We start from the raw sequence: 15,347 nt of genomic DNA, 5'->3' as shown, positions 1-15,347 counted from the left end.
GAGCCCAGGAAGGGGGGCCTTTGGTCCCGGTTGGTGGCACCAACAGGGACCAAAAGGCATCCACGCGTCAGCATTCCAGTGGCTGGGGTTTTTGTTTTTTTTAAGGGGGGGGGGTGGGGGTTTTGGGGGGTTAATTTAGGTGTTTCATATATTGTGTTAGCTAGCTAATTAATAGAGAGAAGTGTCCTCTCTTATGTCCGTGCTTGGTCGACCCTACATACTATATACATATAGCCCTCGACACGCTAGCTAGTAAGAAAATGAAGGGAACCATTGAGTACAGAAGTTCGTCATGCATACCGAGAGAAATGATCGATCGACCTCTCCTTCTCCGAGAGATTGGTCGAACAACAAGTCTTCGTATCATGTATCCGACGCTACTGGCTACATACATGTACAATATGTAAGATCTCTCAATTACAGTCCCCTAGCAATTGAAATCAACTTCCGCATGGTATTCTTCGGCTTTGTTGATGACGTGGTCAAGAAAGAATCCCGCCAATTCCTCTTGAATTGCTTTCATGCGATCTGGTTCTAGGAGTTCATTCCGCATCTGCCACGTCTAATTTGAAGAAGGGGGTTAATTAATACATATATATGAATGAAACTCAACATAAATGATGGTGTAATAAAATGAAATTCTGAATATTGTTGCTTACGCACTTCATATTGTCTTTGAGAGTAGCCCCGCTTGTTCTTCAAAGTCGCGGTGTGGATGAACTCGCACACGTAGTATCCACAAAAATCATTCCCTTGTTCCTGCCACAAGCACTTTACGAGAAATAGAGGTCAATCAAACTGATAATGAAGCATTATAAATGGCATTGATGGAAGTATAGCTATAGAATCAACGGGAGATGCGCGCAACTAGCTAGCCAGTAGTACTTACTTTCGGGTATGTATATCGCAGCTCCTTCGGCAGTCCCGGAGCTTTAGCGGTGAACTGTTTCCAAACCCTGCAAGACAAAGAAAATAATTATTATTACTTGATATATCAGGAAATGAACAAAAAGTTGCCGATATGGTGCGATAATGATCGATTGAACTTACTTGCTGAGCATTTCAGTCATGTCCGCATAGGTTTTGGGATCTTTCCGTCTCGAGTCTAAGACGGTTACTAGTCCACGCTCAAGCTTAATCTCCAGAAGAATATAGTGGTACTTGCGCACGCATGCATAACTCATCAATTACATTACTATAACCTCGCTCGAGTAATAATGGAAACCGAATATGCACACGACGGTAACACTCACTTGCCATTGTAAGGAAAGAGTATGGTATCTTTGTTTTGATTTTTTATCAACGATTGTAGCAAGTTCTCCTCGACCTCTTTGACATGCTTTTCAACCAGAAATACATCTATGATATTTGTGTTAATGAACCCAATATCATAAATTTCTTGTTTTTTGCACTCGACGATCTTCAATCTGCATAATATATTGAGGATAATTAATTATAAATACATGCAATGAAAGAGCCGAGCTATATATAGAGACTTAATGACAGAAATAGTACTTACAGGCAGTAGCAAAAGACTGTTAATTTATCGAGGGCCTTTTGATTGAAGAACTTGAAGAACTCCTCAAATGGAACAGGCAATAGATCATTTCCAACGAGGTCGTGCTCCTCTTTAATTCTCAGATACAAAGTATTCTCCCTCCAGACTCTCTGCAGGTTTTCATGTACCAAGTATGGAATCTTCGCATCATCGTTGTTAGAGATTTTTCATCTTTGACGAGAGGCTTCCCGTACTCGTATCTGTGTTCCTCCACCTCCATGAAATCAGGAAGTGCATTGTCAGGCAGGTAATCTTGTAGATTGCCATAACCGGCCAAAATCCCTGGAACATTAGCGACGATGTTGCCGCTAGACACATTGAGCGGGGGGGCACGATTGGTTTGCTTGTTCGCCGAGATGGTCAATTTTTTTCGCAGCTGCTCGTTCTCTTGCTCTTTGATGTCTGACAGTACTTCCCGACCGCTCCGCTTGGAGATATGTCTGTTCAGTAATGCGCTCATAGTTGGTTCTCGGCGGAGACTTTGCCGGTTTCCTCAGGGCATCGAGAGTGTGCTTTTCTTTCACCGGATCTACCTTCTCCTCCGGAGGTGGATGTCTCCATGCTTTCACCCCTTCAAAGAACTCCTTCATGTGGGTCCGCACGATCGTATCGTTTTCCTCCTCGGTCCTTTCATACGGTAACTTCTCTAGAGGCTTGAAAGGTGGACCGTATCTGTATTGCCTCCCGCCTCTGGTTGTGCTGCTAGACGCCGGAGCAGACGGAGCGGCTGCGGCATCTGTCTTCTTTCGTGCTTCCTTACGAGGCGGAGGAGAAGGACTACGACGCGTCGGAGCAGCCGGGGCGGCGGCGGGTTTCTTCCGCCCTTGCTGGCGAGGCGGAGAAGGAGGAGGCTACTGGCTGCACGGGAGCGCCGGCGCAGGCGGAGAAGGAGGCGGAGTGCCGCCACGCGTCGAAGAAGGAGGTGGAGTGCCGCCACGCGTGCCCTGATCGTCACTCGCCGGAGGAGGAGGCGATGGAGGAGGCGGAGTGCCCTGACTCGCCGGAGGAGGAGGAGGAGGTGGAGGCGTCCAGTTCGGAAGGTTGATGAGCTCCTTCCGCCATGGGCATGGAGTCTTCAGAGCAGAACCCAGCCTAGTCTCCCCTTCACCGGTAGGGTGGTCAAGCAGGAGGTCCTCAAATCCCTCTGTTATTTCATCCACCATCACCTTAGCATATCCTTCTGGAATCGGCTGGCAGTGATAAGTTGTGACGGGTCCACTAGGATAAACAGAGCCAACAGCCGCCTTGACCTTCAAATTCATCCATCGCGCCATAATGTGGCAATTTTAAGACTCCGTGATATCATCCATGGGATAGCTGGCAGGAGCCGTCAAGACATGCTCCGGCTGAAGGAGCTCGGTGGAAGCCACGCTACTTCTCCGCTGAGATGGCGGGGTAGCTTCGGGGGAAGCTTCGGCAGGTCGTTTGCTGCGATCTGCTGCTTCTCATTCCTCTTCTCGTTCCTCTAGCACCATTACCCTTTCGTGCAGCGCCTGCAGTTGGCCCTGCTCCAGTTTCTTCCTCCTCTCGTGGGTTTTGTAACCCCCTGCGTCCGGAAAACCAACCTTCCACGGATGGAGCCTGGCGTGCCTCATGTCCGTCCAGGGTGCTCAGGATTCCCAAGGGCCATTGTGAGCTCGTCCTTCTCCCTGTTTGGAATGAACGTCCCTCATTGCGCTGCATCGATATAGTGTCGAAGGTTCTTGACTGGTATTTGCAGTTGCTCGTCCATTCAATGGCACTTCCCTGTTACAGGGTCCAAGGTTCTGCCAGCCCCGAAGAACCAAGTCCGGCAACGGTCTGGCCAGTACATTGTCTCTGGTTCGATCCCTTTTTCAAGCAGATCATGCTCAGCCTTGGACCACTTAGGCCGGGCTTTGAGGTAGCCACCTGACCCCGTGCGATGGTGAAGCTTCTTCTTCGCAACATTTTGCTTGTTTGTCACCGACATCTTCTTACTCTTTTCTGATGTCTTGTGGGCCACAAATGCGGGCCAGTGATCTTTGATCTTCTCATATTTGCCGATGAATTCTGGTGTCTTTTTTTCCGACAAACTGGTTCAGCTCTTTCCTCCACCTCCTCATTAGGGTTGCCACCTTCTTAAGAGCACAAGGCTTGATTAATTGCTCTTTAACTGGCTTCTCCGGATCCTCCTCTGGCGGTAGGGTGAAATTTGCCTTCAGCTGAGTCCAAAGATCTTCTTTCTGCATATCATTGACATAAGACACCTCAGGGTCTTCCTCCTTAGGCTTATACCATTGCTGGATGCTGATCGGGATCTTGTCCCTAACAAGAACCCCGCACTAAGCAGAAAATGCCTTCCTTGTCCGGATGGGTTCAATCTGTTTGCCGTCGGGCGCGATTTCTATGATCTCAAACTTTTCATCCGAGCTCAACTTTTTCTTCGGGCCTCATCTCCTTACCGAAGTTGTGCTCGATCCGGAGGGCTAGAAATTATAAGGAAGAAAGACGAGAGTAATTAATATGTGTACATATACCAAAATAATGGAAGCATCAATTAACTAGTCAGCACGGGCTTAACTAATATATATATACCTGGCCGGACTCAGTTCGGTCACCGGAGCAGTCAGCACGATCTCCTTCTTGTACCTCCATTGTGTCATCGGAGCCATCATGAACATAGTCCTCTTATTGTACCGACATTAATGGGCCGAAGCCATCATGAACATATCCCTCTTCTTCACCCAGTCCTTCCAGCTGACCATCGGTGTCGAGGAGAAATGACGCAACTTCATCACTTCCATTTGCGATTATGTCCCCCAACATCGCTTCTGTTTCTTCGTCTCGGGAGTGCTCCATAGTTTCTGCAAATATTTACAACATGTCAATTATTATTCAAACATGGTACGGATGGATATATATATATTAGTGGCAAACGTAGAACTAGCTAGTTAATCACAGGTATATATATCCATCTCCTTACCGAAGTTGTGCTCGATCCGGAGGGCTAGAAATTATAAGGAAGAAAGACGAGAGTAATTAATATGTGTACATATACCAAAATAATGGAAGCATCAATTAACTAGTCAGCACGGGCTTAACTAATATATATATACCTGGCCGGACTCGGTTCGGTCACCGGAGCAGTCAGCACAATCTCCTTCTTGTACCTCCATTGTGTCATCGGAGCCATCATGAACATAGTCCTCTTATAGTACCAACATTAATGGGCCGAAGCCATCATGAACATAGCCCTCTTCTTCACCCAGTCCTTCCAGCTGACCATCGGTGTCGAGGAGAAATGACGCAACTTCATCACTTCCATTTGCGATTATGTCCCCCAACATCGCTTTTGTTTCTTCGTCTCGGGAGTGCTCCATAGTTTCTGCAAATATTTACAACATGTCAATTATTATTCAAACATGGTACGGATGGATATATATATATATATATTAGTGGCAAACGTAGAACTAGCTAGTTAATCACAATAAGGAATCATGTTAGTGGCCTCGACGCTGCTTCTCTAGGGTTTGGGGTCGCCTCGACACAACGCTTCAAGGGTTTGGGGTGGCCTCGACGACAACGCTCTTTTAACTTGGTAAATTTGGGTGGCCTCGAGAGAGTTAATTTGTCGGGTAGGGGCGCGGCGGGAGGGGGTAGGAGACCAACATCGTTTTCTCTCTAGGGTTTGGGTGTCCTCGAGAGTTTTAGTCGAGCGAGAGGGCCGAGGGGGGGGTGCTGCTGTTATATAAGTTATCACGGTCGAGAGGGGGTATATATATCGACCGCCCCTCATGTCGAAGTTATCTCGAGGGGGTTATATCGACAACGACGCGACATACATATACATGGGAAAATAATGTTATCGGGGAGGGGGTATCGGTACCCCTCCCCCCTCGTGTTGAAGTTTCTTCTTTCTCCTCTATTCCTTTCTTCTTCTACTACTCTTCTTTTTCTTCTTCTCCCTCGAGAAAGGAAAATAAGGAAAAGGAAGAAAAGAGGAAGAAGGAAGAAGGAAGAAGAAGAAGAAAAAAAAGAGGAGAAGAAGAACAATAGAAAATTTCTATTTTTTCTTCTTCTTCTCCTCTTCTTTTTCCTCTTTTTTCCTCTTCTTATTTATTTCTCCTCTTCTTCCTCTCCTCTTCTTCTCCTTTCTTGCTCTTCTTATTTTCCTTTTTCCTCTCATTCTTTTAGTATTGCTTGTTTTACAAAAAATGTTCAAATAGAAAATTTCGAAAAAAAACAAAGGTTTTGCCTAATGCATTGTTCATATGAATATACATACATCTGCATATTCTACAATAATTAATATCACCAAAAAAAGATGAGAAGAAGAGAGGAATAGATCAGGAGAAGATCAAAGAAAAAAAAGAAGAAAAAAAAGAGGAGAAGAAGAAAGGAATAGAGGAGAACAAGAAAAAATAGAAAATTTTCTATTTTTTTCTTCTTCTTCTCTATTCCTTTCTTCTTCTCCTCTTCATTTTCTTCTTTTTTCTTCTTCTTATTTATTTCTCCTCTTCTTCCTCCCCTCTTCTTCTCCTTTCTTCCTCTTCTTATTTTTCTTTTTCCTCACATTCTTTTTCTTCTTCTTCCTTTCCTAGCTAGATATATAAAACTTTACTAAAAATTAAACTAACCTAAAATGTACTAAATCAGAGAACATATATAGATAAAACTTTTCTAAAAATCTAACTTTTGCATATATGTATACTTTAAAACATCATTACAATTGAAAAAAAATACATACATACATAAAAAAACATGTAAAAAATACATACATACATATATGAACAAACATAAAAAAATACATATATCTAAAAAATACATACATACATATATGAATCTAAAAACATATAAAAAAATAGCATAAAAAATAGCACGGCGGCGGCGGGGCCGCAGAGGCGCGGTGCTCACCGAGAGAGGAGCGCGCGGCGGGCAGCGTCGGGGCGAGCAGGGGCGCGGGGAGTGGCGCGGCGACGGCGTCGGGGCAGGAGCGGCGCGCGGCCGGGCAGGGGCGGCGCGCAGGGCAGGGACGGCGCACGGCGATGGCGACTGGCGAGGGCGCGGGCGACGGCGAGGGCGCGGGCGATGGCGACGGCGACGGCGGGGGCGGCGAGCGGCGTCGGGGCATCCTGGCGGCGATGATGTGCTCGGCGTCATCGGGGGGCAACTGTGATGATGAACTCTGCAAAACTGCTAAGTGCTGCTTATATAGCAAAGTCTTTAGTCCCGGTTGGTGGCACCAACCGGGACTAATGCACCCTTTAGTCCCGGTTCGTGCCACCAACCGGGACCAAAGCCCTCTTTTTCGGCAGCCCAAAGGGCGGGAAGCGGCGGCCTTTGGTACCGGTTGGTGCCACCAACCGGGACCAATGCCCCCCCTTTAGTCCCGGTTGGTGCCACCAACCGGGACCAAAGCCCCTGTGCTGCCCGCGTCGGGGCCAAAGTTTAGTCCCACCTCGTTAGTTGAGAGGGGCGCGCAGTGGTTTATAAGCCCCACTGCCGCACCCCTCTCGAGCTCCTCTCCACCGCAGGCTTTCGGGCCTACTTGCTATTGCTTTGCCTGATGGGCCTTCCGGGCTTACTACGGGCCTGAATCCTGGCCCATACTAGGGTTTCTAGTCGTATTCAGGCCGTGGGGGCCCAGTAGGAGGCATTTTTTTGTTTTTTTGTTTTCTTTACTTATTGTTGCTATTTTTATTTTTATTTCACTTTTTTGTTTTGTTTTCTGCATTATTTATTTTCTTTTGTTTTTCGCTTTATTTTTTAATTCTTTTTGCTTTTAGTTTTAGAAAAATTATAAACTTTCTATTAGTGCCATTAGTTTTCAAATTTGAAAACACTTTTTTTGTTTTTTTGTTTTCTTTCTTGCTTTATTTATTTTATTTTGTTTCTACTTACAACAAAATAATTATTGTTGCTATTTTTAATTATTTTCCAGTTTTTTTGTTTTGTTTTCTGCATTATTTATTTTATTTTGTTTTTTGCTCTATTTTTTAATTCCTTTTGCTTTTAGTTTTAGAAAAAATATAAACTTTCTGTTAGTGCCATTAGTTTTCAAATTTGAAAACACTTTTTTTGTTTTTTTGTTTTCTTTCTTGCTTTATTTATTTTATTTTGTTTCTACTTACAACAAAATACTTATTGTTGCTATTTTTAATTATTACGAGGGCCAAACCATAAGACATTAAAGCATTTCAAATGAACTCTGAAAAAGTTGAAACTTGGCATGGTATCATAAATTCACCCACATAGCATGCGCTTGTACAAAACGGATAATGGTATCATACTCGTCTGTTATAAAGTTGGCATGGTATCATCATAATAGTTGCGGGAGAAAGTCTTCACTTTTTCTTTGCTTGTGTCATTTGCTTATTGCGCCGTAACCATGGATAATCTTCATCGTTTATCAGGATGCTGGGGTCAGCCTTGATTTTGAAGGGAGGAATTTCATGAAACTTTTCATAATCTTCAGGCATGTCTGTCTTGCCCTCCACTCCCACGATGTCCTTTTTTCCTGAAAGAACTATGTGGCGCTTTGGCTAATCGTATGATGTATTCGCTTCCTTATCTTTTCTTTTTCTCGGTCTGGTAGACATGTCCTTCACATAGATAACCTATGCCACATCATTTGCTAGGACGAATGGTTCGTCAGTGTACCCAAGATTTTTCAGATCCACTATTGCCATTCCGTACTGTGGGTCTACTTGTACCCCGCCTCCTGACAGATTGACCCATTTGCACTTAAACAAAGGGACCTTAAAATCATGTCCGTACTCAAGTTCCCATATGTCCATTATGTAACCATAATATGTGTCCTTTCCCCTCTCGGTTGTTGCATCAAAGCGGACACCGCTATTTTGGTTGGTGCTCTTTTGATCTTGGTCAATCGTGTAAAATGTATTCCCATTTATCTCGTATCCTTTCCAAACCATAACAGTCGAAGATGGTCCCCTGGACAACAACTACATCTCATCACAAACAGTGTTCTCACCTTTGAGACGTGCTTCCAACCAACTGCTGAAAGTCCTGATGTGTTCACATGTAATCTAGTCGTCGCACTGCTCCGGGTGTTTGGAGCACAGACTGTTCTTGTGTTCATCGACATACGGGGTCACCAAGGCAGAGTTCTGTAGAACTGTGTAGTGTGCTTGAGACCAAGAATATACGTCCCTGCATATTATCGAGTCCCTTCCAAGTGTGCCTTTTCCAGTCAGTCTCCCCTCATACCGCGATTGAGGGAGACCTATCTTCTTAAGGCCAGGAATGAAGTCAACACAAAACCCGATGACATCCTTTGTTTGATGGCCCATGGAGATGCTTCCTTCTAGCCTAGCGCGGTTACGGACATATTTCTTTAGGACTCCCATGAACCTCTCAAAGGGGTACATATTGTGTAGAAACACGGGGCCCGGAAAGACAATCTCGTCAACTAGATGAACTAGGACGTGCGTCATGATATTGAAGAAGGATGGTGGGAACACCAGCTCAAAACTTACAAGACATTGCACCACATCACTCCTTAGCCTTGGTATGATTTCTGGATCGATCACCTTCTGAGAGATTGCATTGAGGAATGCACATAGCTTCACAATGGCTAATCGGACGTTTTCCGGTAGAAGCCCCCTCAATGCAACCGGAAGCAGTTGCGTCATAATCACGTGGCAGTCATGAGACTTTAGGTTCTGAAACTTTTTCTCTGCCATATTTATTATTCCTTTTATATTCGACGAGAAGCCAGTCGGGACCTTCATACTAAGCAGGCATTCAAAGAAGATTTCCTTCTCTTCTTTGGTAAGAGCATAGCTGGCAGGACCTTCATACTGCTTTGGAGGCATGCCGTCTTTTTTGTGCGAACGTTGCAGGTCCTCCCGTGCCTCAGCTGTATCTTTTGTCTTCCCATACACGCCCAAGAAGCCTAGCAGGTTCACGCAAAGGTTCTTCGTCACGTGCATCACGTCGATCGAAGAGCGGACCTCTAGGTCTTTCCAGTAGGGTAGGTCCCAAAATATAGATTTCTTCTTCCACATGGGTGCGTGTCCCCCAGCATCACTCGGAACAGCTAGTCGCCGGGACCCTTTCCAAACATTACGTGTAAATCATTAACCATAGCAAGTACGTGATCACCGGTACGCATGGCGGGCTTCTTCCGGTGATCTGCCTCGCCTTTGAAATGCTTGCCTTTCTTTCGACATTGATGGTTGGTCGGAAGAAATCGACGATGGCCCAGGTACACATTCTTCCTGCAGCTTGCCAGGTATATACTATCGGTGTCAAGTAAACAGTGCGTGCATGCGTGGTATCCTTTGTTTGTCTGTCCTGAAAGGTTACTGAGAGCGAGCCAATCGTTGATGGTCACGAACAGCAACGCCTTTAGGTAAAATTCCTCCTGTTTGTGCTCATCCCACGTACATACACCGTTTCCATTCCACAGCTGTAAAAGTTCTTCAACTAATGGCCTTAGGTACACATCAATGTCGTTGCCGGGTTGCTTAGGGCCTTGGATGAGAACTGGCATCATAATGAACTTCCGCTTCATGCACATCCAAGGAGGAAGGTTATACATACATAGAGTCATGGGCCAGGTGCTGTGATTGCTGCTCTGCTCCCCGAAAGGATTAATGCCATCCGCACTTAAAGCAAACCATACGTTCCTTGACTCACTTGCAAACTCATCCCAGTACTTTCTCTCGATTTTTCTCCACTGCGACCCATCAGCGGGTGCTCTCAACTTCCCGTCTTTCTTACGGTCCTCACTGTGCCATCGCATCAACTTGGCATGCTCTCCGTTTCTGAACAGACGTTTCAATCATGGTATTATAGGAGCATACCCCATCACCTTCGCAGGAACCCTCTTCCTGGGGGGCTCGCCGTCAACATCACCAGGGTCATCTCGTCCGATCTTATACCGTAATGCACCGCATACCAGGCATGCGTTCAGATCCTTGTACGCACCGCGGTAGAGGATGCAGTCATTAGGGCATGCATGTATCTTCTGCACCTCCAATCCTAGAGGGCATACGACCTTCTTTGCTGCGTATGTACTGTCGGGCAATTCGTTATCCTTTGGAAGCTTCTTCTTCAATATTTTCAGTAGCTTCTCAAATCCTTTGTCAGGCACAGCATTCTTTGCCTTCCACTGCAGCAATTCCAGTACGGTACCGAGCTTTGTGTTGCCATCTTCGCAATTGGGGTACAACCCTTTTTTGTGGTCCTCTAACATGCGATCGAATTTCAGCTTCTCCTTTTGACTTTCGCATTGCGTCCTTGCATCGACAATGACCCGATGGAGATCATCATCATCGGGCACATCGTCTGGTTCCTCTTGATCTTCAGCTGCTTCGCCCGTTGCAGCATCATCGTGCACATCGTCTGGTTCCTCTTGATGTTTAGTAGCATCACCGTATTCAGGGGGCACATAGTTATCATTGTACTCTTCTTCTTCGCCGTCTTCCATCATAACCCCTATTTCTCCGTGCCTCGTCCAAACATTATAGTGTGGCATGAAACCCTTGTAAAGCAGGTGGGTGTGGAGGATTTTCCGGTCAGAGTAAGACTTCGTATTCCCACATATAGGGCATGGACAACACATAAAACCATTCTGCTTGTTTGCCTCAGCCACTTCGAGAAAATCATGCACGCCCTTAATGTACTCGGAGGTGTGTCTTGAACCGTACATCCATTGCCGGTTCATCTGCGTGCATTATATATAATTAAGTGTGTCAAAAATCATTACAGAACATCATGAATAGATAATTAAGTGACCAAATTAATAGAAGTTCATCATCACATTAAAACCAAAGTACATACATAGTTCTCATCTAACAACATAAAGCTCTGCAGAGCATCTAAATTAATTAAACCATACACTGAAACTATGTAAAACATTTCAATGCGAAAACAAATGCGATCATAATCGCAACCAATGTAACAACTGATCCAACGGTATAATGATACCAAGCCTCGGTATGAATGGCATATTTTCTAATCTTTCTAATCTTCAAGCACATTGCATCCATCTTGATCTTGTGATCATCGACGACATCCGCAACATGCAACTCCAATATCATCTTCTCCTCCTCAATTTTTCTAATTTTTTCCTTCAAGAAATTGTTTTCTTTTTCAACTAAATTTAACCTCTCGACAATAGGGTCGGTTGGAATTTCCGGTTCAACAACCTCCTAGATAAATAAAATCTATGTCACGTTGGTCGACATAATTGTCATAAACAATAAATGAACCAATAGTTATGAAAAGATAATATATACCACATCCGAATCATAGACAGGACGAGGGCCGACGGGGGCGGATACCAAAACCATCGCACTATATAAGATGCAATAATAAAAGTAAGAAAATTATACAAGTATCTATATAAACATACAAGTAAGAATTTTTTTTCCTTTTAGAAAGAAGATAAGAACAAGAGGCTCACCACGGTGGTGTCGGCGATGAGATCGGCGCGGGCGATCAACGGCGGTGAAGACGGGGACGGGACGTGACGGACCGCTAAACCTAGACAAATATTGAGGAAAATGGAGTTTGGAGGTCAAGCTTGGAGAGGAGAAAGCTTAAGTAGTGTGGCTCGGGCATTTTATCGAACACCTCGTGTGCATAGGAGGTGAGCTAAAGCACCACAAAGCTCTCTCCTCGCCGGCGACGAAAAACAGAGCAGTGGGAGTGCTTTGCTCGCGGGCGAGGGGTATATATAGGCATATCATTGGTCCCGGTTCGAAGCACGAACCGGGACTAAAGGGCAGCCTTCGGTCCCGGTTCAAGCCTCCAACCGGGACCAATAGTGGTGGGCCAGGAGCGAGGACCATTGGTTCCGGTTCGTCCCACCAACCGGGACCAAAAGGTCCAGACGAACCGGGACCAATGGCCCACGTGGCCCGGCCGGCCATCGGGGCTCACGAACCGGTCCAGTGCCCCCATTGGTCCCGGTTCTGGACTGAATCGGGACTAATGGGCTGGCCCTGCCTAAACCATTGCCCCCTTTTTTACTAGTGGGAGGACATCAACAAGGTGGAGTCCGAGTCGGAGGAGTGCGATGAGTAGTTTTTTATCTATCGTTTTATGTATCGTAGGAGGAGGCTATGAACTTTCTACACACTGTCTATGTATCGTTTTTTATTATAATCTATTTGTTTTGATCTACTTATGCCTATATGTGTATCGAGTCGTAGTATAAAAAAATATATAGCGCGTCTGCTGGAGCGGCTTGCGCGCGCTCTATTTTGCAGCGGTAGCTGAAGCCAGCGCTCCGCGGCGCGCAAAAACTCGTGTAAACGGCGCTGTAAACGTTTTTTGTACGCCGCCGTGCGTTGCACGCCTGTTGGACATGCTCTCAGACGAAAATTTTACAGTCTTTATCTGTAATGAAAGGCTGAGTAGCCGTTGAGTTGCTCTGGTAAAGTTTAGTGGGTTTTGTGCAGCTGGAGCCCCCCATCCAACCTGTTAAACTATAACCTTCATTTTGATAATGAAACTGGGAGCAGTCTGGCGGTCTGTGCCTTTCGTCAATTTCTTTTGTTTTCTCTGTTGAGCGATTGCCATGTCCGCTCTTGAGTATTTCCGGATAAAATACTGAGACTAGGCGGGTATGAACAAAGACCACAACTAGGTGTATTTTAGTTCCTCCCAGTCCATAAGTACCCCACTCAAGACCCAGAGTTCAAATTACGAAGTCAATGCCAGCAAGCTCCAACACCCTCCCCCATCCAACGCCCTCCGGCTCCAAGATCTGAATCAAGAAACCCACCGGCGATGGGGCTGTGCGACTGCTTGGGCGAGTGCTGGGACGACTGCAAGTGGGCATTAGCGTGCATCGCCGCCGTCGTCGCTGTCATCATCATCGTCGTCATGGTCGCCGCCTACAGCTTCGCCGTCCAGCCCTCCATCACCGTCGAGGACGCCTCGCTGACCAGGTTCGCGCTGGCGACCTCCCCGGTGACCTCGCTCGGGTACAACCTCTCTCTGAAGCTCGTCGTCCGCAACCGCAACTGGGCGACGACCATGAAGAACACGGAGCCGCTGGAGGCGGCGTACAAGTTCGACGGGCAGCAGTTCGAGCGCGTGCAGGTCGCCGACAAGGGCGACAAGCACGGCCCCAGGAAGACCCGGGTGTACCGCCTCGACTCGGGCTCGGACAGCGCCTACGCGGCGCTGGGCAACGCCGGCGTCGCCGCGTACAGGGAGCAGAACAAGACCGGGGAGTTCGAGCTGGAGGTGGCGGTCACCGGCGAGGTGCGGTACACGCTGCAGCTGAAGAAGAACAAGCTGGCGGGTACCTGCAAGCTCAAGCTGAAGCTCGACTCGCTGGCGACGGCCGCCGTGGTGTTCGAGAAGGTGAAATGCAAGCTCGAGAAGGAGAAGAAGGACAAGGAGTAGTTAATTTGCTAGCTCCTTTGTACTGTATGGTTTTCATCCAAAGTTCCAAGCAATCTATGGTGGCCGGTTGCCAACTCGCCATATCGAGTAGTTGTAGTACTTCTCAATTTATTTTATTCCTTCCTTACCCTTATGTAAACATATTTTCGATGGTGAATCTTGGTTGCTAGTGTTTGAAATTTACATGTGCTATGTTTCCCCATTTTTTTGCTACAAGATGTGAATAGCTAGATGGTAGTCCCTCCGTTACAAATTACGATGTCTTGGATATTTTAATAAGAACTACCATATACATACTGAAATATTGAAATGAGTGAACAGACAAACTAAAACATGTCTACATAAATTCAATTCAGGAAAAAGTTGTGTTCACAAACACTATAAAATGTTCTGCACATTTCAATATGAACTATACAGACTGAAATGAATGAACAAACATACTAAAGCATGCCTATATACATTTGATTTTGAAAAAAGTTAGGACATCTTATTTTTGCGAACAGAGAAAGTAGCATTTAACCATATTTTTTGAAAGATGGTATTATAAATGTTAATGTATTTTCTGGTATAATGGGTCAAATTCTACAAAGTTTGACATCGAATAAATCTAACATTCCTCCCGCAAAAAAAAGAAGAATAAATCTAACATGCAACACCCCTTATATTTTAGAGGAGTGAATATAGTATGCACGGTGGTTCGTACGATCCCGCGTCGAATGGGAGAAAGCGTCGTCCCAGCTTGTCATTGGCAAGAGCTAGCATAGCCCTCCCACAAAAAAAGAAAAAAGAAAAAAAGAACTACCACAGCCACGCACTGTTCGTGTCAGACATGTTACAACGATTTTTTATTGTTTTCATTTAGAACCGAAAGACTTCTTTCTTTATCACCAGCTCTCCCGGGCACACATGGGCACTCTGGCGTTTGGCTGCTACCCAAACCCTGTGCACATCAACTTGAATTAAAGGCGCGCAGGTTTCGCGCAAAAAAAAAACAGTAATAAAGGCGCGCAGGTCTCGCCGAAACTACAGGCACTACACCCCACAAATTCCTGTCTGTCCATACTGGCCCACGGCCCGCGTCTTCGCCCTCAGTCGTTGTTTTTCATTATTCTTGTGGCCAGCCGTAGGGCCCTCTGCACACGCGCAAATGACCGTTGCCCGGGGTCGGTCGCCGGTCGCCCTCAGTCAGTCAACGGGAGTTAGGCTGGTCATAGTGGGGAGTAACTTAGACTAGTAACATACATATGTTACTAGTCTATGTTACTACCTTTATAGTGGGTAGTGTCATAGGTGTGGTAACATAGTTGCCTTTATTTATTACTTTGTAGACTCATTATGCATTGGAAACCGCTATGTGATGGTAACATATTATGTTACTCTATTTGCCTCTCTCCTCATTAATTACTTGCCACATCATCATTTTTGCTTATGTGGCATC

At 45.7% G+C, this 15,347-nt stretch overlaps 1 protein-coding gene across 1 annotated transcript; it reads left to right on the top strand.

Moving 5' to 3' along the window:
* Positions 1–13,025: 13,025 nt before the first annotated feature.
* LOC123133813 (uncharacterized) lies at positions 13,026–14,094 on the top strand. The gene has a single exon (XM_044553218.1). It carries the CDS (start codon positions 13,286–13,288, stop codon positions 13,907–13,909), a length of 624 nt encoding a protein of 207 aa, XP_044409153.1. The 5' UTR covers positions 13,026–13,285; the 3' UTR covers positions 13,910–14,094.
* The last annotated feature ends 1,253 nt before the right edge of the window (positions 14,095–15,347 follow it).

This window comes from Triticum aestivum, chromosome 6B (assembly GCF_018294505.1).
Source record: "Triticum aestivum cultivar Chinese Spring chromosome 6B, IWGSC CS RefSeq v2.1, whole genome shotgun sequence".
NCBI lineage: Eukaryota > Viridiplantae > Streptophyta > Magnoliopsida > Poales > Poaceae > Triticum > Triticum aestivum.
Note: the sequence above shows the minus strand (reverse complement) of the source record. Positions and strands in the feature narration are given on the sequence as shown.